At 34.5% G+C, this 23,554-nt stretch overlaps 2 protein-coding genes, 1 long non-coding RNA gene and 1 pseudogene across 5 annotated transcripts; all 4 read left to right on the forward strand.

Moving 5' to 3' along the window:
* The first annotated feature begins 3,169 nt into the window (after positions 1-3,169).
* On the forward strand, positions 3,170-6,139 carry LOC132038180 (actin-66-like; annotated as a pseudogene).
* Positions 6,140-8,036: 1,897 nt separating this feature from the next.
* On the forward strand, positions 8,037-10,979 carry LOC132038661 (actin-100-like). Of its 2 annotated transcripts, XM_059429344.1 has the most exons (4): positions 9,038-9,109; positions 9,209-9,602; positions 9,686-10,329; positions 10,429-10,979. In XM_059429344.1, exons 1-4 carry the CDS (start codon positions 9,050-9,052, stop codon positions 10,492-10,494), a joined length of 1,164 nt encoding a protein of 387 aa, XP_059285327.1. In that variant the 5' UTR covers positions 9,038-9,049; the 3' UTR covers positions 10,495-10,979. The 2 variants fall into 2 exon arrangements, with proteins under 2 accessions (XP_059285328.1, XP_059285327.1); XM_059429345.1 differs by having other exon boundaries at positions 8,037-9,109; positions 9,686-10,979.
* A 3,535-nt stretch (positions 10,980-14,514) lies between these two features.
* LOC132038660 (mitochondrial phosphate carrier protein 1, mitochondrial-like) lies at positions 14,515-23,194 on the forward strand. Of its 2 annotated transcripts, XM_059429342.1 has the most exons (6): positions 14,522-14,862; positions 17,390-17,739; positions 18,598-18,641; positions 19,373-19,587; positions 19,955-20,079; positions 22,405-23,194. In XM_059429342.1, exons 1-6 carry the CDS (start codon positions 14,722-14,724, stop codon positions 22,469-22,471), a joined length of 942 nt encoding a protein of 313 aa, XP_059285325.1. In that variant the 5' UTR covers positions 14,522-14,721; the 3' UTR covers positions 22,472-23,194. The 2 variants fall into 2 exon arrangements, with proteins under 2 accessions (XP_059285326.1, XP_059285325.1); XM_059429343.1 differs by lacking the exon at positions 19,955-20,079 and having other exon boundaries at positions 14,515-14,862.
* On the forward strand, positions 20,086-21,172 carry LOC132038663 (uncharacterized). The gene is made up of 2 exons (XR_009410185.1): positions 20,086-20,820; positions 21,084-21,172. It is a non-coding gene; the product is annotated as an uncharacterized LOC132038663 (long non-coding RNA).
* Positions 23,195-23,554: the final 360 nt, after the last annotated feature.

A 23,554-nucleotide genomic window follows, 5' to 3' on the forward strand; every position in this document is an offset into this window, starting at 1 on the left:
TCAGAATCCAATCATGATATTGCCTCTAAATCTAGATTTGGTGCCGAATAAGTTAGGCTTTCTTCATTTTTGGGCTCGAACTCGACACATCCAGTTAACAATGATAGGATCAGATCCATCATACCGTACCTCTTGGTGGTATTTGTGTATGTTTTACTTTTATTCGGTTGAGTGTGTGATGAAGGCAACCAGTGGTAGAGCCACATGCATCCAAGGGGTGTGAACCGACACCCCTTCGCTGGAAAATTACACTATGTAGGTACATAATGAGAGTTTTTTATGTATAGCTTTAAATACTATCTGTTGAATTCCTTTAATTTCTTTGTAAATTTACTTTTTTATATTTTGACACCCTTTAGTAAAATCCTAGTTCCGCCACTGTAGGCAACTTACCCCAAGGGTCGGTGGCCGATCCACAAGGCGAATTAAATAAGGATACATAATTTTCTTTTTAGCTCATGTAAATTAGGCAGTCAAGATTTACATATGTGATATATATTTGCACAAAAGTAACTTTTTCTTTGTTACTTGGTTGAGTTCTTGATTCAGTTTTGTGGTAGCATGATTGCTGTCCACCAAGTGATTGCATCTACTTAACGTTTTGCGCTTATTTGTTATGTTGCTAGGATCCTCCAATAATGTTATTGTACTCGTATTTGATCTTCCAAAAATACATAACTTTTGGAGGATCCGCTACACATTGGATAGCTAATTTGTGTTTAAAAAGAAGAACATCATCATAAACAATAAGATATTCCAATTAAAGTTGAAACAGTATCAACTATTGGCATCAGTAGAGTTTTCTTATTCTTTAAGGTTACTACTACTCCCTCCATTCCAAAATAAGTGCCTCTTTTAGTTCATGCACACCCCTTAAGAAATTGATCACTTCTAGAAAATTAGGAGTGTTTTTACCAACTTACCCCTAATTAATGCTTAGAAAAAGAAAAGTTATTTAATGATTCTTGATTATAAATAAGGGTAAGTTTGGAAGAATAGGATTAATTTCTTCTTGAAATCCTAAAGCGTCACTTATTTTGGAACAAAATAAAAAGCTTAAAAGGACACTTATATTGGAATGAAGGAGTATTGTTTTACAATGGAGATTATCATTCTGTGCCTTAAGCTCATCACCATTTACATTAATTTGGCTTTTCTTGATTTAGTTCTTTTTATCTGTTTGGCTTTTATTGATTTAGTTCTTTTTATCTGTTTGGTGTGTGACATTTGGTTCTATACAGAATGCAAAAGTGGGCTTGGCCCCAACTAATTATTTTGAACTCTCTGCTTAAATTGTCTCAAAGGTTGCAAGTTATTTTTCAGTATCACCATACATAACACTTTGCATGTCTCCAACTCCTTTCTCTTCATGTTTTCTTAAGTTTTGTGAATCTTAAACCGTCATTCTTTTCATGAATTTGAATTTTTTTCTGGTTTAGAGTTTATGTGAAGCTAAAGTGCTCTAGTGTATCTTGGTCTTGAGAGGGGATATGTTACTTCTGAAATATTAGAGGTAATTCCCTAGAAGGTCACTTATGTTTTGACAATTGCCTCCTAATATCACTTTTGTCTCTTTTAGGACTAAAATATCACTCAACTATCTCCATTTTTCTCGAAAAATACTAAACATTACAAAACCCTCCTTCTCTCTTAGTTGGCATGCCATGTCACATTCAATTTTTTTTTTTTTTTAATAATAAACTGAAGGAATAATTTTAAAAACCTCCCTCCAAATTTGCTCCCTTGTTTTGATTCTTTTGTAATCAAACTAATTTTAACTACTAAAAATTATTCATGTTGCTAATATACCCTTTTGTAACCTTATTTATAATGTTTAAACTTTTGACAATAATAGTTTCTCATTGATCGTAAGATTTTTCCTAATTTATAACTATCTAATTTTATAGGTAAAGTGTTGGTTTTCTTTCTTTCTTTTTTTTCCTTTTTTTTTGTTGTGTTTGTTGTGCTTGAAAATTTTAATCTCGAGCACTAAAACATGAAATTCAACAATTGTGATATGAAAATTGATTCAAAAAGCTTGGACTTCATACTGCTTCATTAATTATTTTTAAAGTCTCACGCTATCTATACAATTTTCAACCCTTTTTCGTAGATATAATTAAGCTCCTTCTACCAAAAAAATTAGTATAAAATTTATTGCAGTTATACAACTATAAGAATTTAAAAAATGGATTATTCATCTCACCCTCTAAATACTAAAAGCGAGATGTGCTCCTTTTAGCCCAAATATTTTTATTAATAACATGATTATAAGAACAAAGAGAAATATTACCGTAACACTAGAATTTAGAATTTCTCATAGTGATATTACATTAACACTAGAATTTAGGATTTTTATTTAGATATAAGATAGTTTTAAATTTTTAGCCTAACTATTAATATAACAATCCTAACAATTTTAGGGGTGAGAACTGTACGAAACATTGTTCACATAATTAAGTTATAAAAGGGTAAATTTGAAATATATAGATTTCTAATTATTTAAACAAGTTTGGTTACAAAAATTGAAATAAGGGATGTTAGTGTAAATATCTCAAACCACAAGGGAATTAAGTGTTATCAAGACAAATTTGGAGGGAGGTCTTTGAAATTATTACATAAATTTATTATTAAAAAATAAAATTTTAATGTGGCATGGCATGTCAATTAGGAGAGAATGAGGGTTTTGTAATGTTTAGTATTTTTTGAGGAAAACGAGGATAGTTAGTGATATTCTAGTCCTAAAAAAAACAGAAGTGACAATCGTCAAAAACATGAGTGACCTTTTAGGGAATAAACTCTCACTATTACTAGCTAATTTTAAGCATTTTGCTCTTTCTTTTCATTGGCAGGAAGGGGAAATAGGATTTCGGAAAGTTAATGTTGGGCTTTTAACATGAGTGAGATATCTTCAAATTGCTTGAATGAGCTCTCACTGCACGAATCGACCTTTGTTATTTCTTCCCTTTGCGCATTTTTGCACGAATCCCCTGCTTGTTTTCTCTGCTTTTAATCGACTAAGGGGAGGTTCGTATGAATATCTGGTGGTTTTAACTTGACCAACTTTTCACAGGCTGAGCTGATTCTGTGAAGAATTTTCACTTTGGCTATGTGTTTGTACCACCAGTGATATCTCACCTAAATTAATACTTGCAAAATAAATATCTGAAGTCCTTGCAAGATGGCTGATGGGATAGATATCTGACCATTTGTTATTGACAACGGAACTGAAATACGCAAGGTTAGTTAGAAACAAACTACCTGTAATTATAGCTCCATGTATGGTGTTAACTACGTTGCTCCCAATTTGAGCTCATTGTTCAGTTTCTTTAGGTTGGTTTTGCTGGGGATGATTCTCCAAGGACTGATTTTCCAATTATAGTTGGTCGTATTCCTCACGCTGATGTCATGGTTGGAATGGGATATAAACTAGACTATGTTGGTTATGAAACTCATTCTTCTAAAAGAGGTATGATGCATCTGAAACATCCAATTGAACATGGTATTATAAGAAACTGGGATGAGATGGAGCAAATCTGGCGCCACACGTTTAATGAGCTCGGTCTTGCTTCTGAGGAGCATTCCGTTCTCTTGACTGAGGCACCACTTAACCCAAAGGCAAAGCGAGATAAAATGACTCAAATCAGGTTTGAGGCCTTCAATCTGCCAGCCATGTATATTGCAAACCGGACCGTTCTTCCACTGTTCGCTAGTGGTCGTACAACTGGTAAGCGGCAGATAGGAATACCAGCATATGTATTGATGTTGCTACCATTATTGCTATAGTTTTTCTAGAATAATTAGCTATTTAGTTGTAGGAGTCGTCTAATATTTGATACGATTAGTATCTTCTTTTGAAGGCAAAATGATTTCCAAATCTCATAACAATCAATTCATTCAACATCTTCTTTTCAGTTTCTTAATTGTAGTAAGTATAATGCTTTAGTTTTAGGAGAAGTCTACTATTTTGTTTATGCGGCTGTTTAATGCCCTATGGTTAATGAAATTAATGACATTTTTATTCATATTTTCAACCTTATTGGTTGCATCTGTCTTTCAAAAAATCATTGACACTATGTTGTTTCCTCTACTGATTTAATCGGTCACTAATTCGTTTAATTGCCCCCCCCCCCCCCCCCCCCCCGCCCCGACATGGTGGTATTTTGCTTGATTCCGGTTCTAGTGTGAGCCACGCTGTCCCTATCTATGAGGGACATGCACTTCCCCGTGCTATCTTGCGGTTAAATCTTGCTGGTCGTGATCTTACAAAATATCTTCACGAGATTCTCTTGGAGAGTGGTTATGTATTTCACTGTGCCGGTGAGTTGCAAATTGTTAATCATATGAAGGAGACGATTACTTACATTACACTGGATTTCGAACAGGACATACAGAAGGCAAAAGGATGTAGCTCATCAGTTGCCAAGGGCTATGTGCTTCCTGATGAACATTGTTTGACCTTGGTTCGGAGAGGTCCCAATTTCCTGAAGCCCTCTTCCGGCCATCGTTGATTGGAAAGGAAACGATGGGGATTCATGTAAAAACCTACAACTCAATCATGAGATGCGACGTTGATATTAGGAAAAATTTATTCGCAAACATCGTGCTTAGTGGTGACTCGACTCTGTTTCCTGGCATGGAAGAACGTACAAGCCAGGAAATAACCGCTCTTGCTCTGAGCAACGTGAAGATCAATGTGATTGCACCACCCAAGAGGAAGGACAATGCCTGGATAGGAGGATCAATTCTAGCTTCCCTCAGTACTTTCAAACGAGTTAGTTTCTCTTCTCTTTTATTTGACTGATCAACAAATCAATCTATTCTATTAAAGTCTCAAATAATTGGTTCTAACTATGAAAGTCTTCTTGTTAATTCTTTTCATATTTTATGTCCCATGCAGATGTGTATACAAGTAGGAGTATGATGAATATGGTCCCCTCAATTGTCCACAGGAAGTGTTTCTAACAAGCTTGGTGAAGATGTTATACTCGTTTCTTATCAGTTTGCAGCATAGCTTTTTGGTCATACATTTCTATTGTTGTAGGTGATATGAATGAATGCAAATAAAAGAACAGCCGATGCATGATGCATCCCGCAGTCACGCAGGGTCCAGGGGAGGATCGCATAATGGGTATGATGTCAGGGGCGGATTTAAAGGTATGGCAGGGTGTTCACAAAAAAATCCATTGTATATATAGGGTAAATTTTCTGAGTTTATGTAGCTATATATGTTTTGAACACCCTCAACAACATGAAAAAGGCTAGCTCAGCGGTTTCCGAACACCCTGGATGAAAATTCTCTATCCGCCACCGTATGATGTAGGCCACTTACCCTTACGCAAGTATTAGTGGCTGGTTTGAGGGTCCGAACCCGTAAATCATGTATGAATGAATGCAAATATAATTTGAACATCCAAGATGTAGAAGAAGCATTTTTGTCCCACTTTGGCAAGAAAACTACGACAATTGACTGCAGAAAAGGCAACACAATTTGTCTTAGTGTAACCTCTAGGTCACAGGTTCAAACATATACAGAGTTCATCGAGTTCATTTTTGGACCTAGTGCGAAGTCATTGTTGAATCTACCATTATATTGTCATTATGAATTTGTCATTGAATTTATTTGGCCAGGTATAAGATGATTAATATTTTAAAAATCAAAGATTGCAAAGTCATCAAATGATCATTACTATTTCAAGATCTAAAATCAAATCAATGACATGTACAGAGAGTGTGAGGCAGATTAATTCTTTTCTCTCTTAGATACCTGTATGCAACAAAATGTTATGCTACTCTATAAATTTAGTTGTATAACATGTTGGATCTACGTGGATATGAAACAAGAATTTTGGATTTATAATATTTTAGCTAGTAAATTTGTCCGCGCTACCGTGTGTTTGGATAGGACGACTGATTCTAGCTTTCCTCAATACTTTCAAACGAGTTAGTTTCTCTTCGCTTTTATTTGAATGATCAATAAATCAACACATTTGTCTCAAAGTCTAAAAAAAAATGGTTCTAAATATAATGGTGGTCTTGTTAACTCTTTTAAAATCTATGTCCCATGCAGATGTGTATAACAAAAAGGGAGATGATCAATCCCTCAATTGTCCACATGAAGTGTTTCCAAGCTTGGTGAAGATGTTATATCAGTTTGCAAGCAGAGGTTTTTGTTCATACTTTTCTATTTCTGTAGGTGATATCAATTAATGCAAATTAACGACATCGTACGAAGGATCCTTCGTTCACGCAGGACCGCTTAACGATTGCATCCCAACGGGGCAACTTACCCATACACAAAATTTAGTGGCTGATTCCAGGATTCAAACCCGTAGGTCTCGTATGAATGAATTATAACAAGTCACGTACATACTTTGGAAATACAAAAACAAAGAAAATTTTACGGTCGAACTACCAAAATAAACTAGAAATCGAAACTCTAACTGATTTATTTTGGACCTAAAAAGTAGGGAATTTTAGGTTCTTATATTCTTATATATCTAATTCGTCATAATTTCAATTCCATCCAATAAAATGAAAAAACCACATATAAATCTCCAAAATAATGAATAGAAATAAATCTCCAAAACAAGGCCAATTGATTGCGACACATCAGTACAACCGGCACAATTGGACATGCCTAATATTTGTTCAGTTCCATTTATGGTTTTTGATTTTGTGAACATAAACGCCAAATACCCCTAGTGTGTTGCATAAGGTATATATATAGTAAATATTGTATAATTATTCAGTCAATTTATGACTTTTACATCTTCTATATTACCTCATATTGTAATGTGAAAAGTAACTCCTAAAATAACATTAAAAGAAAGACGTATAAGAAAAACTACTCATCGAGTTATTGTTAAAATAAGACATATGATTTGATAAATAGTTGGTGATAGTTCCGGTAAAAAACATAAATACATGATAGTTCATGTTAAAAACTCGCAAAAAAAGATAATTCAGGTGTGTATTTGACTATTATCTCTTAATTGTTTTTTAAAATTTCAATTAATTCCTTTAATTATCCGTGTGGAGTGACATTTGACACCAATTTTAAACCCCAAAAAAAAAAAAAAAAAAAAAAAGTTTCATATCAAACTTCAAGGTTAAATTTGATTATTTTAGGTTTGGGTATGGCATTCAAAGAAGAAAAAGAAAAGGCCAAAAAGTAAACATAGAATTGGTCCAAGAACAACATTGATTTGATTTGAAACGTCAGTTTTATGTGCATTTACCGTTATTTAATTATACGCGTCCATAATATTCTTTCTCATGCAGCTTTTATATCAAAATGCTATGTATATTTATCTACATGGAGAACAGAAAATATATGTTTCTCACACTTTCAATATTGAAATAGCAATAAATGGCTTCGATTTCATCAAGGTAAGTTTCAATTCTATTTGCTAATCAATCGGATTTTCCTGTTTAACTCGGTCTTGAATTGATTTGTCTTTATTTATTCATTAATTATAACTATATAGTATTCGGCACCCAATCTGTTTACCATATGCAACCAATCTGTTTCTTGATTGAGCATTGCTCATGCAAATTAATTTAAAAAAAGGGGGCAGCTCGATACACGAAACGTCCCGCATTCATGTAGGGTCTAGGGAGGGGTAGCACCCTAAGGGGGTGTAAGGTAGGCAACCGCAGCCTACCCTGACGCAAACGTTGGTGGCTAATTTTCTTTTTTGGCTCTTGATTGAGGAATGCTCGTGTAAATTAGTCACCTAATCTTACATTATGTGATATATTTGCACAAAGTAACTTTTTTTTTTTTTTTAAATGTTACTTGGCTGAGTTCTTGATTCAGTTTGGTGGTAGCATGATAAGTACATCTATTTAAAGAGCATGACCCTTTTCTTTATTTTCTCACAGGAAACAGGAAGACCTTAAAATTTTGTGATTATTTGTGTTTAAAAAATTGAAATAATATCAAATGGCTTCAATAGAGTTTTCTTATTCTTTAAGGTTACTATTGTTTTAAACTTAAAGCTCTAAGAAGCTCGGGGTAGCTATAGGCGGTTCAGTGTAGGTAAGGTACTAAGGCATGCTCATTGCCCATCAGTTCTATCTTGATTAGAACGGTACTAAACAATGAATATGATTGGCCAAAAGATATATTACTCATTGTTAAGGAAATCATTATGAACGACGTTGTTACTTTTTTCTTGCGTGACATAGATGTTATTATATGTTTTTCTTCGTTGCACATTTATTTAAGTAAAGCCTACACTTAAATTGCTCTTTGCACTTAAAGCCCCGATAAACCTGAAGCCCTTTTAACACTTTTCGCCTATGACGACACTAGTGCTTGTAATGCAGTCCGCCAGGTCTTGGAGCTGCCACTGATTCTGCTTTTGTTGAATTAGTTCTTTTACCTATTTCGTGTGTGACATTGGGTTCTATACAGAATGTAAAAGTAGGCTTGACCCCTACTAATTGTTATGAACTCATTTCTTGAATGTTGTCTCAAAGATTGCAAATTATTTCTAAGTATTACCCTACATAGCACTTTTCATGGTTGCAGCTCCTTGTTCTTTATGTTTTCTTAAATTTAGAGATTCTTAAGCATCCATTCTTTACATGAATGTGAATTTTCTTCAGGTTTAGAGTATTTATGCAGCTAAAAGTGCAGTAGTATATCTTGGTCTAGAGAGAGGATATGTTATTTTTGAAATAGTAGTAGCTATTTTTCAGCGTTTTGCTCTTTCTTTCCAGCGGCAGGGAGGAGAATTAGGATTTCGGAAAATCCGTGTTGGGATTTTAACATGAGTGAGATATCTACAAATTGCCTGAATGAACTCCCGCTGCACTAACTGACCTTTGTTATTTCTTCCATTTGCGCGTTTTTCGCATGAATCCCCTGCTTTAATCGACAAAGGGGAGGTTCGGGTGAATAGCTGGTGATTTCAACTTAATCAATTTCTCACAGACCGAGCTGATCCTGTGAACGATTTTCACTTTGACTATGTATTTGTGCCAGTGATTTCTTTACCTAAAGTGTACTTGCAAAATAAATATTTGAAGTCCTTACAAGATGGGAGATGGGAAGGATATCCGACCACTAGTTGTTGACAACGGAACTGAAATATGCAAGGTTAGTTAGAAATAAACTGCTTGCAGTTATAGGCTTATAGCTCCATGTATGGTGTTAACTACGTTGCTCTAATGTGACCGCATCGTTTTGTTTCTTTAGGTTGGCTTTGCTGGGGAGGATTCTCCAAGGACTGATTTTCCAAGTATAGTTGGACGTCCTCGTCACATTGGTGTCATGGTTGGAATGGGACAAAAAAGTGCCCATGTTGGTTATGAAGCTCAGTGTAAAAGAGGTTTCTTGAATCTGAAACATCCAATTGTACATGGTATCATAAGAAACTGGGATGATATGGAGCAAATCTGGCACCATACATTTTACCATGAGCTCGGTGTTGCTCCCGAGGAGCATCCCGTCCTCCTGACTGAGGCACCACTTAACCCCAAGGTAGAACGAGAGAAAATGACTCAAATCATGTTTGAGACATTCTATGTGCTAGGCATGTATGTTGCGAACCAGGCGGTTCTTCCTCTGTTTGCTAGCGGTCGTACAACTGGTAAGCAGTAGATAGGAATACAATGCTGGTTTTCTCAATTGTTTTAATCAGTCACTAATTTGTTTAACTTGTTCTACGGAAAGGTATCGTGCTTGATTCTGGTTCCAGTGTGAGCCACACTGTCCCTATCTATGAGGGACATGCACTTCCGCATGCTATCTCACGGTTAGGTCTTGCTGGTCCTGATCTTACAAAATATCTTCACGAGATTCTCTTGAAGAGTGGTTATGTATTTCACTGTGCTGCTGAGTTGGCAATGGTTAATGATATGAAGGAGACTATTACTTACGTTGCACTGGATTTCAAACAGGAGATTGAGAAGGCAAAAGGATGTAGCTCACCAGTTGCCAAGCACTATGTGCTTCCAGATGAACAATATTTTGACCTTGATTCCCGTTGCCCTGATGTCTTAGCTCATGGTTCTGAGAGGTTCCGTTGCCCTGAAGCCCTCTTCCAGCCATCATTGGTTGGAAAGGAAGAGAGAGGAATTCATGAAAAGCTCTACAACTCAATCATGAGATGTGACGTTGATATTAGGAAAGATTTATTCGCAAACATCGTGCTTAGTGGTGGCTCGACTATGTTTCTTGGCATGGAAGAACGTATGAGCAAGGAAATCACCACTCTTGCTCCAAGCAGAACGAAGATCGAGGTGATTGCACCTAAGAGGAAGGACAGTGTCTGGATCGGAGGATCAATTCTAGCTTCCCTCAGTACTTTCAAACGAGTTAGTCTCTCTTCACTTTCTATTTCATTGATCAATAAATCAATCTATTATGTCTTTAGTCTCAAATACATTGGTTCTAATATCTGTGTCCCAATGCAGATGTGTGTAACAAAGGGGGAGTACGATGAATATGGTCCCTCAATTGTCCACAAGAAATGTTTCTAAGCTCGGTGAAGATGTTATACTCTTTTGTTCTTAGCTTGAAAGCTAAGGTTTTTGTTCATCCCTTTTTATTGTTGTAGGCTATGTCTTTCGCACCCTCTAAAACTGTTGTTGCACTCGTGTTGGATCCTCCTAAAATGCATACATTTTGGAGGATCCAACACACACCCGTAATAATTTTTAAGAGTCTGAGTAACATAAGTTGTAGGTGACATGAATGAATGCAGATATATTTTGAAATTGAAAATCCAATAGACAGAGGAAGCATTTTGTCCCACTTTGGCAAGAAGAATAAGTGACAATAGATCGTGGACAAGTTTCTTTCTTTTTTTTTTTTTGAGGGAGGCAACATAAGTTTTCTCGTGTGATCATAAGTCACGGGTTCAAGTCACGGAATCAGCCACTGTTGTTTGCGTGCGTTTGAATAGACTGCCTATATTAGAAAAGTGAGAACACAATATTTTATGCACTGTGTTGTATTCTAGAAAGGTCACAAAAGTAACTAGAATGTGTACAAAGAGCTACCCCAAAAAAAAAAAAGAGAGCAAGGTCTTTTTCCAGTTGAGTCCTAGGCATGTATGTTTTTATTCTTTGCTTTTTTTTTTTTTTTTTTTGTTTTTTCTGTTTTAACTTAATTTAAATCCGTATTACTTTTTTGTCATTGTTATCCTTTTTAAGTTATTAGTTTATAACTGGTCTCCCAATAAAGGCCACCATCTAAATATCGATGTAAGCTCGAAGCTCAATGACGCAGAAGAGTTGATAATAAATACACCAATATATGACACTGTTTATTTGATGCATATCTGAATTATTTTTTGTTCTAATTACCCCTGAACTTAGTAATTTAATAGCCTTACTTAACCACTTAGATGCACGTGACGACGAGCATAAACACACTTTCTTTTAGGTTCGTGGAAGTGAAGAAGAATAAAAAAAGATAATTTATAATGAAGCATTTATACCTCCTTTTTGTGTGGTCAATTTTAAGAAGGAAAAGTAACATTCTACTAAAACAACATATTCTCTTTTTTTTCCCTTTCATTTAATCATCCCATAGTATAAGTTTACTGCTCAATTAACTTGGATTTATTCCTAGTAATAAAGCTACTAAAAGGGTAAAGTGCTTCATATCGAAAGATTCTCCATTTTCAAAATTCAAACTTCGAAATACATACTTTCTTCATCTCAAAATACTTGTCACTTCAAATCTCAAAAATATTTTAAGATTATTTTTTAAATACATATAAGCATTGCAATTTATTTATTTTCATATTTTAGTAATGTCTTGATTTTGATTTTAAAATATTAAATCAATCTAATACAATTTAGTTCCAAAGATTAATCGAATTAACTCTCGAAAAGCAAATAGAGACAAGTATTTTGGGATGAATTATCTAGTATCCCTTAGCTTACGTCGTAATGCAAAAAATTCACAAGGCAACCTATTTTGACATCTCATTTAACTTGTACCTATTTTCTGCTAAAAATCGATTTTAAGATTATCAGTTAAAGTTGCAGTTTTGTAGGGTTTAAAGACGAGTAAGTTGTATCCGATCCTAAACTCCCACAAGCGTAAAGATTCAGCACCGAAGGCTTAAGAATAATGAGAATAAGGATATAAACAATGTAAAATAATGTAGGCCAAGATTCAAACTTAGATTCAAGAGCTTTTACAATTTTACAAGCTTGCGAGCAAGAAAGGTTGCTAGGGTTACAAGCCTCTGAGATAAGATGTCACTACCTTTTCTCAGAAGCTATCTTTATTCAAGCCAAAATGAGACTTTTCAACCCTAAAGTATATGCAACGATCTTGTGGTGCCAACGTTTTCTTATGCTGCGGAACCCAAATTGAGACTGATATATACGATGCGGGTTGGTGGGAATGGAAGACAATTATGACGAGCTACCCGGACCCTCACGCTTCCAACTAGCGGATTCTATCTAGAAACATGAATTCCCCAATACAAAGATCCGTCTTTTAAAAATTATTCCGCATATACCATGTTTGAAATTAAACTTGACAAGACCAAACTCATATTTTAATGTGTAACCAATTGTTATTTTGAAAATATAAGTTTTTTTAAAAGGAAAACAATGTTATGTTCCGTCCCACGAGAATTTTCACAAGGAATGTAAGAATCAAATAAGGAAACCGTATATTAACGACATAGTTTTGCTACTTCTAAAATCTTGCCCAAAACCCTTTCCATATTCCTAGGAAAGATCCATCACTACAATTACTATAATACCCCTTGATCAAAATTTAGTGTGTTAAAAAGATAGGGCGCAAGTAAAAAATCTTACCAATATTTTCTGAGTGGCTGGTTAAACTTAACCGATTTTTTGATTTGTACAGTGAATTTTAAGGTTTAGGACTAAAATAATCACATTTTTCATGCATTAAAAATTATTTCAATTACATGATATATATATGATGGCCTAAAAGGTCACTTTTTTTTTATAGTTAAGGTCTTTTTTCGATTACGTGATATATATGTAAGAAGAACAACTATTTCAGTTACGTGGTATATATGAAGGACTAAATGGATCATTTTTTCTACTGGTTAAGGACTATTTCGGTTTCAATGGTATATATGAAGGACTAAGATAATCACTTTCTCTATATCATAAGGATTATTTCAATTACGCGATATATATATATAAAGGACTAAAATAGTCCAAATCCCCATACATTAAGGAACATTTAGATCATTTTCTCGAAATTTTCCCAAGGAATGTTAAGAACTAAAAATAAGGAAACCATATAATACGAAGTCCTTTTGCTGTTTCTAAAATCTTGCCCAAAACCCTTCCAAACTTTTTGAAAAAATTGAAACTTTGGCTGTAACATATGGGTTGAAAAAAGAAGAAAAACAAAGTGGGGTTTTTCTTGAAAACCCGAAAAAGAGTGATTCTTTAAATATGAGTAGTTTAATTGGAGGAAACGAAGTATGTGAAGAATGTACTCAACGTTAATAAGCAGCTACAATTTTCATCATTTATCTATCAATAATTACTGCTCCCTCCGTTCTAATTTATTGGCACCATTTGACTTGACATGAAGTTTAAAAAAGAAAGTCTTTTGAAACATGTGGTCCAAAACAAGCCTCAGTGGCTGAAAATCATCTCATAAAGTTAAATTATTTCTAAATATAGAAATGCGACATTTTTTTTAGGACAGACCAAAAAGGAAAATTGTGTCACATAAATTGAGACAGAGAAAGTACTAATTACTACCCCCTTTATCCCAATTTAGTGTGTTAAAAAGATATGATGCAAGTAAAAAATGTTAAATTTTGAGTGGTTGGTTAAATTTAACAGATTTTTTGACTTGCAGCGTTACTTTTAAGGTTTAGGATTAAATTATCACAATTTTCATACATTAAGGGCTTGTTTGCTACGAGGGAAAAGGGATAATTAATCTTGAGATTAAATTTGAGCGGTATAACCAATTTCGGGATTATAGTGTTATTTTTATCCTCGTGGGAGGGTGAAATAATAATCTCGGAGTAACTAATCCTGGGATAATTAATCATGAGATAACTTATTCCCCAACCAAATGACCCCGAAGGACTATTCAATATATGTGGTATATATGAAGGATTAAAATGATCACTTTTTCTATATATTAAAGGACTATTTCGGTTATGTGGTGTATATAAAGGACTAACTAAGATGATCAAGGACTAACTAAGATGATCACTTTTTCTATACGTTAAGGGGTCGTTTGGTGCATGGTATAAGCTGGGATATCCCAGCACTAATTTTTTGTACCATATTATACCTTCTACCAAAATAATATAAAATCAAGCACAATCTTAAGGATGGGATATCCCACCTTATCCCACTAACCTTGCGATTATTTTATTCCATCTCCTAGATGGGATAAAATTAGTCCCGAAATTATAATCCCGTGATAATTTAGTTCACGTACCAAACGACCCCTAAGAACTATTTCAGTTACTTGATATATATATAAAGGACTAAAATAGTCCAACCCCCATACCTTAAGGACCATTTTGTTCATTTTCTCAGAATTTTCCCCAAGGAATATTTAAGAACTAAACTTTATTTTGCTCTTTCTAAAGTCTTGCCTAAAACCCTTTCCAAATTTTTTGGAAGATCCATCAAAAAATTGAAACTTTGGCTGTAACATATGGGTTGAAGAAGAAGAAAAAACAAAGTGGGGTTTTTGTTGAAAACCCAAAAAAGATTGAATCTTTAAATATGGGTAAATTAATTGGAGGAAAAGTATGTGAAGAATTCACAGCAGGGTATTATGGGGTTTGTACTATTGGTGGTATGCTTAGTGCTGGAACTACTCATCTTGCTATTACTCCTCTTGATGTTCTCAAAGTTAATATGCAGGTATAATTCTTCATTATTTTTTCTAACAATAATAATTACTAACTAATACCCCCTTGATCCTAATTTTGTAGTTTTTGCTATTTTTAATTTATTTTAGAGTTTGATGCAGTTTTTCAGGTGTAACTTCTGCTTCTTTCTTTCTTTTTTTTTTTTTTTTTTTTGTGTGTGTGTGTGTCTAGTGTAGTTTTGTATGTGTATAGTTTTAGGATTTGATGAGATTTTCTTAGTGTTTATAGTTAAGTCTTGTATATTTTTGGTTAAAGAATCTATTTCTAGTTGCTGTGGAACAAGTAGGAGATTTTCTTGAGGAAAAAATATGGGGTTTTTGCATATAGGGGATAATACTATGCAGGTACATTTATCATCATTTTATCTATAATTACTACAATACCCCTTGATCGCAATATGGAGAGTTAGGGACAGAGTTCGAAAAGGTCAAATCTTTGATGATTCCGTCATCTATGATTGAGTTTCAATTTTTTTGGTTAAAGAATCTATTTTGAGTTGTTGTGGAACAATTTAGGAGATTTTCTAGAAGAAAAAATATGGGGTTTTGCATATAGGGGTTAATATGTAGGTACATTTATCATCATTTTTCTAATGATAATTACTACAATACGCCTTGATCCCAATGTAGTGTGTTACAGACAGTGTTCGAAAAGGTCAAATCTTTGATGATTCATCTATGATTGAGTTGCAAATTTTTTTTTTTTTTTTTGGTCAAGGAATCTATTTCTAGTTGCTGTGTAACAATTAGGAGATTTTCTCGAAGAAAAAATATGGGGTTTTGCGTATGAGGGTTAATATGCAGCTACATTTATCATCATTTTTCTAATAATAATTACTATAATACACCTTGATGATTCCGTCATCTATGATTGAGTTGCGAAAAATTCATTTTGAACCATATTCTTTCTTGTTAAAGAATCTCTTTTTAGTTGCTCTGGAACAATTAGGAGATTTTTTAAAAGAAAATATGGGCATCTGCTTCTGGCAGGCAACATGCTTGGTCCCGCTTATGGTGAGTTTCAATGTTTAATTCAGCTTTATTTGGATTCACCAACTTACCCAATATTTTGAGGATTTATCATAAATAAACTAGTTGTAATGTGAGGAACCTCGTATAGGCACATAGTCGATCACTTCTTTAATAGTAGTAATTAATATTGCAATCATTTTGGGGTTAATGTTTTCCTGTCAATATCATTGATTAAGATTAAGCTATATAGTTTTTAAGATTTTCTTTAGGCATCTTTATCGGTCATTTATTGCTAAATTTGCATTTATGAATGATGTTTTTTTCTTTTCCTGGGATTTGGGGTGTATTACTTCATCATTTTTCTGACAACAACAACGACTGCTACCCTTGATCCCAAATTAGTTTGATTTACAGTGTTAATTCGGCTATGTTTGGATTCAACAACTTACACAATATTGTGAGGATTTATCAAAAATGAACTGACTTTACAGGCTTGGGAACTAGTAGTAATGTGATCAAGCTCGTACGTATACAGAGTTGATCACGTCCGTAACATTAATCAACATTTCAATCATTTTGGGGTTAACGTTTTCGGTTTTCCTGTTAATTTCATTGTAAGGTTATTCTTGGTAGTTTTTAAGATTTTCTTTGGCGAGTTTATCGTCATATATCTCCAAAATTGGAACTCTGATTAATATTTCATTTTTCGGGGGTGAGAAGGCAGAGACGTTTTTTTTTTTTTTTTTTTTTTTTTTTTTTTTTTTTTTTGTGGTTGTCTTTTTGCCAGAATTTGAGTCTAAACTATATTTAGGGTTGCATTTCTGATTTCTCGTGAGCAAAATACTAAGATATAGAGTTGGCTAATGCTGCTGAATGTGGATTATGAAATTGTATAAGTACCCTCAAAGAGTCAAATTATTTAGCATTTGATTGATGCCAGAATAGAGCGGAATGGATACAGAGAATTATATAGCTTTCGGAATTCTGACGCATAGTTGATTGATATTTGATTGATTGATTGGTGTACCTGACAATTCCCTTTCATTATGAACTTTATTATGAATTACTGCTCATGCAGGCGGAGAGTTCATCATTTCTTTACCATTAATAGGTTTGCAATCTTTCTGGGGTTGATAATTCCTGTCAATTTAATCGATTAAGATTATGCATCATAGTTCTTGAAGTTTTTGTGTCTTTCTTGGTTCTGGTTTTTTTTTTTTTTTTTTTTTTTTTGGCCGAATTTGGGTCAAAACTAAATGTAGTATCACATTTCTGGTCTCTTATACACAAAGGCTAAGATAAACAGTTAGTTAATGCTCCTAAATGTAGATTTTTAAATTGTGTAAATACCCTTAAAAAGTCAAATTATTTAGCATTTGAATTCCTGAATAGAGCAGAATGGATACAGAGCATTATATAGATGACACCAACTAATTTGGAAGTTTAATTTATAGTTGATTGATTGGTGTACCCGTCAATCCCCTTTTGGTTGGTATTGCGGCTCTTTCATTATGAACTTTATTATGAATTACTGTTTGTAACTTGTAGGTGCACCCTATCAAGTATAATAGCATTTCAACATGCTTTACGACTTTGCTGAAAGAACAAGGTCCCTCGGCCTTTTGGCGAGGCTGGGCTGGGAAGTTTTTTGGCTATGGTGTTCAGGGTGCTTGTAGATTTGGTCTGTACGAATACTTTAAGAAAGTATACTCAAATATACTGGTCGATCAGAACAAGAGTTTGGTATTTCTCGCCAGCAGCGCATCAGCTGAATTAATTGCTAATGTAGCTCTTTGTCCGTTTGAGGCCATTAAAGTTCGTGTGCAAGCTCAGCCTCATTTTGCAAAAGGCCTCTCTGATGGTTTTCCGAGAATATATGCATCAGAAGGCTTCCATGGGTACGAACCCGACCATGTACCTTTTTCCCCAGAAAATGACAAAAATGGTCCCTTGTGTTTGAGGGTAGGTTAAAAAATAGGTTCTTCATTACGCATTTAACACTTTTGGTCCGTTAAGGTTGCGAAATTATTTTCTTATTCTTAGATTTCTATTACTACCTAATGTTTCTTTAGCTTTGATTATCTTATTATCTTCTTGTTGTTTCTGCTTGTTGTTACTACCTCTTTCATCTTTCCTTGAGCTGAGGAAAGGACCTCTCTGCCTTCTCAAGGTAGGGGTAAGGTTTGCGTACACACTACCCTCCCCAAACCCCACTTGTGGGATTACACTGGGTATGTTGTTGTTGTAAGTTTGCGAAAAGTAAACACTTTTAGTCTTCATCAAATATTTACCGAACTTTGTTGGTTGGATGTGACGGAAACTCCGAGAAAAAGGAAATTAGCGGGAACTCACATTTAGAGGTACAACTTCTTGTAGTTTCTGCTATTTTTAATCTATTTCTAGAGTCTGGTGCAACTTTTTAAGGTGTAATTTCTGCGTTTTTTGTATCTTTTTAGTTTCTAGTGTAGTTTTTCGTGTTGGATATTTTAGGATTTGATGGACTTTTTTGGTATTTATAGTTAATTTTCTTTTTATAGTTCCCGTCAAATCTAACAGATAATGTTTAGTAAACATTTGACGGAGGCTAAAAGTATAAACTTTGACAAACTTAAAGGACCAAAACTGTTAAATGTATACTTATCGGACTATTTTGAACCAAACCTCAAAAATAAGGGACCATTTTTGTCATTTTCTCTAACATTTCTCTAACATTTCTTCGTATTGATTATCTCTACAATTCCTTTTCCTAATTTCAGGTTATACAGGGGGCTTATTCCGCTACTGGGCCGTAATATACCATGTATCTCTCAGTCCTTACCACTCTATTCAGTTGTTGTAAATTTGTATATCTATCCAATGAAATTATATACATATATACGCATGATGCAGCATGTGGATTTTTGAGGATTAAAGAAATAAATAAATTGACTATTCTGAATTTTGTAGCCACGTTGAACTGTTTTTATCATTATATGAAGCAGCATTATTAGCTTTAAGTTAAAATCTAGCTGAAACACATAGAAAGGCTATACAAGATCATTTTGTGCAACAGATATTGAAGTTTGAGCAGGCATTTGGACATAGATTCAGTTGAAGTTTGAAAATGGTATTTGGAAGTTAAAGTTGCGTTTAGACTTGCATTTCACTTGAAACAAAAGTTAAAGTTTCGAAGGAATTTTTTTTTGCTGTTTTTCAAATTTGAGAAACTCATCTTCAGGAACTGTCCAAACACTCATTATTTTCTTTAACTAGACAATGTTTTAAATTTCTTGTTTCAAGAAAAGGAAAAGCATTTATGTCCAAACGGCTCCCAAATAGAAAATTGACTCCACCTTCTGTTATTTCTAATCTTCGCCTAGTTGAGTGGTGGTATTTACAAAGAAATTAATGACTATTAGCTTTGGTGCTACTTTTTAAATGCTTTAGGTTTTTTCAGTAGAATGGTATGATCAACATAGTTAATGTTGGTTATTCTTTTTGTATAAGGATTTAATGTTGGTTATTCATTTCATTTTGGCTATTTGTTTGCAGTCTCGATAGTTATGTTCTCAACCTTTGAACATACAGTGAATTTGCTTTATAAAAAATTAATCCAAAAAAGGAGGGAAGATTGTTCAAAAGCTCAGCAGCTCACCATAACTTGTTTAGCTGGATATGCTGCTGGATCTGTTGGTAGTATTATTTCTAATCCTGCTGACAACATTGTTGCTTCTCTTAACAACAAGAAGGCCAGTAGCCTAAAGCTGGTAAAATCTCTTAACTTTTACCCACACCCTAAAATAAATAAATACACTCTCCATCCCGATTTATGTGAAGGTGTTTGACTGGGCACATAATAAGAAAGAAAGGAAGACTTAAAACTTGTGGTAAAAAACAAGTCATGGAGTCATTTCATTAAGGGTAAAATGGGAATTTGGAGGTAAATTATTGGTAAATATATAAATGTCTCATTCTTTTTGGGACTGGCTAAAAAGGAAAGTGTGTCTCATAAATGTCGGAGGGAGTATAACACAAAGATGAAAGCAAAAAGTAACTACAATATGAACAAGAGAGTCTACTACAACACTTCTCACGCTTGCTTCATATCTAATATTACCCTGTTTACCTTTTCAGGCTGTGAAGAAAATTGGGTTTCTTAATTTGTTTACTAGAAGTCTTCCTATTAGGATAATGCTAGTTGGACCGGTTGTGACTTTGCAGTGGTTGTTCTACGACTCCATTAAATTATTAAGTGGATTGTAAGTGTTGTTTCCATACTCATTTAGCTAGTTGGCACATGAGATGATTCGACTTCCCTTTTCAACTTTCACTTCCCCAATATTGCGTTTTTCGCATGAATATATGGCATGTGATTTCTTGTTAGTTGGACATGCATCTTCTCAATTGAAGGGCATGAGAGTTATCAGTTACAGATAACTATTATAAATGTGAACTGCTTATCTTGCTTCTCATGAATTGATCGATTTTATGGTTTTTGACCAATTATAGCTTATATGGTATAGAAGGGGTGGAACAAGTTTTTTTTTTTTTTTTTATAATTGCCAAGTACTCTATAGTGTTTAGTTCCTTTTTGGTGTACTTATGAGGTCCCTATTGGTATGGAGGATTGGATCTCTTTTGTTGAGAACCATATTATGGTGTAGATTCTCTTCTTTTTGGTATAATGTTGTATACAGGGTTTCCCCAATTGTTAATAATATACTTTACCTTAGCGGGAAAAAAAAGGTATAGAAGACCCACAAGAAACTCAAGAATTGATACGTTCAAATTGAACTTACCCAGATAACTTAAGTCTTCTTGTAAATGGAAAATAAGCAACAAAAAACAGGAAAAGGCTCAAAAAGTTATAAAACTAAAGATTGTCATGTTCAGGCGCCTTACACCTGCGATGTTGTATGCGAGATACTTAGTGGGAGGGTGCAGTGGCTGATACTCTAAACGAGGGCAACAGGTTTCAGCTCTTTTGGTCCATAAAGTCAGTGTGTATCACTTGGAGAAACTTCTCTAGGTGAGCACCCAAGGGTGTGGCCTAGTGGTCAATGAAGTGGGTTGAGAACCATGAGGTCTCAAGTTCCAACCCTGCGGAAGCAAAAACACTAGGTGGTTTCTTCCCGGTACCTATGCTGATGGAAGGTAACATGTACCCTGTGGAATTAGTCGAGGTGCGCGCAAGCTGGCCCAGACACCACGATTATCAAAAAAAAAAAAAAAAAAAATCTCTAGTTGCCAAATTGCTAACCAGGTATTGACAGTATGACAAACTTAACCGTGTCTTGGAGTAATTGCATTTGGTCATCTTGTGCCATACTGTAAAGCCACTTCTGCAATGTACACACAATAAATAATCCTAGGAGACTAATAAAAATAAAAGCTATGAGAATTCTTTTTTCTTTTATAAAACCAAGCTTGGAGAAGCCTTAGTTTACACTTTCAAAACATAGTAGCATTATCCAGAAGAATCTCGTCAAACCAGTAATATTTATATTTTTGATTTTTAATTTTCATGCCTTATGCTACATCCACTCTTAGTACTGTGTTTAAGCCTGTTGAGTTAGATAGTAGTCCCATATGGGTTATTTAAGGGGCCTTCTAAGTGGTTTATGAAGGTTTTAGCCTCCTTCATCTATTGGTTGGATTATCAGATTCTTTTTCATGGTGTCAGAGCCGACTTTGCATAAGCTCATTTTCACACTGGAAAATCCATGTCAAAGTTAATGTGTGAACCCTAAAATAGGGTAACACTGCAGGAACATATTGAGTTGGTCTGTCACATGGGTTGTGTAAGAGCTTCCAAAGGAGTTTATAAAGGTTTTGAGGTACTCTTATCAATTGCCTTAAGTTTTGGTGGTATGGTCAGATTCTATCACAAAGTTGAAGCAGACATTCAAGCTAAGATAGATGGAATTCATGTTTCAGATTGATTCTCATAGTGAAAAAATCTACTAGGATATTTGTTTTTTGGTTACTAAAGACTTCCATTGATCACCAAAGTAGCTTTACAAAACCATAGCTCAGCCACCACAGCTAGCTAATCGAATTACTAAAAACAAGAAATCCTAATAGCACAGGAGCTATCTCAGCTAGAACATAGATTCTTGCAGTACACTCCTGATTCTAGTTGAGCTCTAACATTGCAAATGTATGCAGTCTCTGTGGCACTATTGTCCCATCCTCGGTTTGTTTTCTCAAAGACTTTCTGTTTCCTTTATATCCAAATTAAGTGAATACATTCGGTATCCAATCTACTAGGATATTTATTTCGCTTATTCTTCTGAATTTTTCTGTCACTGGAATTCGTTGCTTCTTTCTAGCAGGTTAAGAGTCCTCACAAATTCTTTGAGTAATAATGTGTTAGCTATTATCAATGTATCGTCAATTTGGATAACTGATCAACAGAGATTGTCCTTGAGTTAATAGAACAAAATCGTGTTTTTAGTATGATACTCAAAATCGTGGGATTACACTGGGTATGTTGTTGTTACTCAATAGAACAAAATCATATTTGCTTTGCCTTTCATATTGCCCAAATGCTTGGCTTGATATTTTACGTGTATATTTTGTAGGCCAACCAGTGGACATTTAATCAAAGATACAGAGGAAGGGGAAAAGGCTCAAAGTCATTCAAGATGAAAGCTGCCATACATCAGTCTATGGATATACCGAGCATGCGAATACTCTTGCAGCTAATTTAGCAAATAGGGTGAACTAGCGACCCTCTTAACTGTTTTTGGAAAATGCTTGATCATATACCAACAAATAAGACGTACATCGTACAGGCCATTTTTTTGTTTCCGCAATTAGCTCTCTTTGCTGACTGATTCTAGAGTGGGACACTGACTATTTTGAGCTACCTGAAGAAGGTGAATTTTTTTTCACGAGAAGAGAGGGTTTCTCTCCGTGATGCACTAACTTATACAACATTGTAGAAGTTGTCTCTGTGACACAGATAAAGGATTTAAGAGATTCCACCAGCTAGAACCATAGTTCTGGCTGTCGGATTTTTGATGAATTGCTCTCGTACCAACAAAAATGTTGACTGCTTTTTGAGTATGTTATAGTTTTCGGCATCTGGCAAAATTTGATTTACCAATTTCTCGTGGCACAGCCAGAATTTTGATAAAGCATGATGAACTCATATGATTTGTATGATCTTAACATCACTCTATGCTCAAGTGAGCACCTTACTTGTTTATTTGTTGCTTTAAAGTGTGAATCCATTTTGTAAAGATTGTATACTGGGAGATACAAGGGCATTTTGTCTCAATCCTCCATGTTAGGAATTGGACCATATTGACACAAGTTCTTCCAAGAGGTCTCAACTCTGTTCTTTTATTTGCGAAAATATGGGGGCAAGTGCATGTGTAGTTGATTGTGGGAACACCATTAAATAGCCACGGCGTTAAAGAATTTGCATCTTTATTTACTTTTGGAACCAACTTTAGGCATATGCAATTGAAGTTGCAAAAAATTTGTGTATGAAGTTTGGCAGCAAACTTTCGACATGTTTGTCTTAAGTTTGGATTGTCAAGGCCGAACTTCCGACATTTTTGCCTGAAATTTGGCTTTTAAACATGTTAGTCTGATTTCAAATATATATGTTACGATGTGAAAGTAGTTTTTTCTGAAGTTTGAATTACCAATCTTCATCCTTGTCAATGTTTACAAGCTTTTCTAAAAACATTCATTTGATTTAAACTCAATTTTGTTTTTGAA

Source organism: Lycium ferocissimum, chromosome 11 (assembly GCF_029784015.1).
Source record: "Lycium ferocissimum isolate CSIRO_LF1 chromosome 11, AGI_CSIRO_Lferr_CH_V1, whole genome shotgun sequence".
Classification (NCBI taxonomy): Eukaryota; Viridiplantae; Streptophyta; class Magnoliopsida; order Solanales; family Solanaceae; genus Lycium; species Lycium ferocissimum.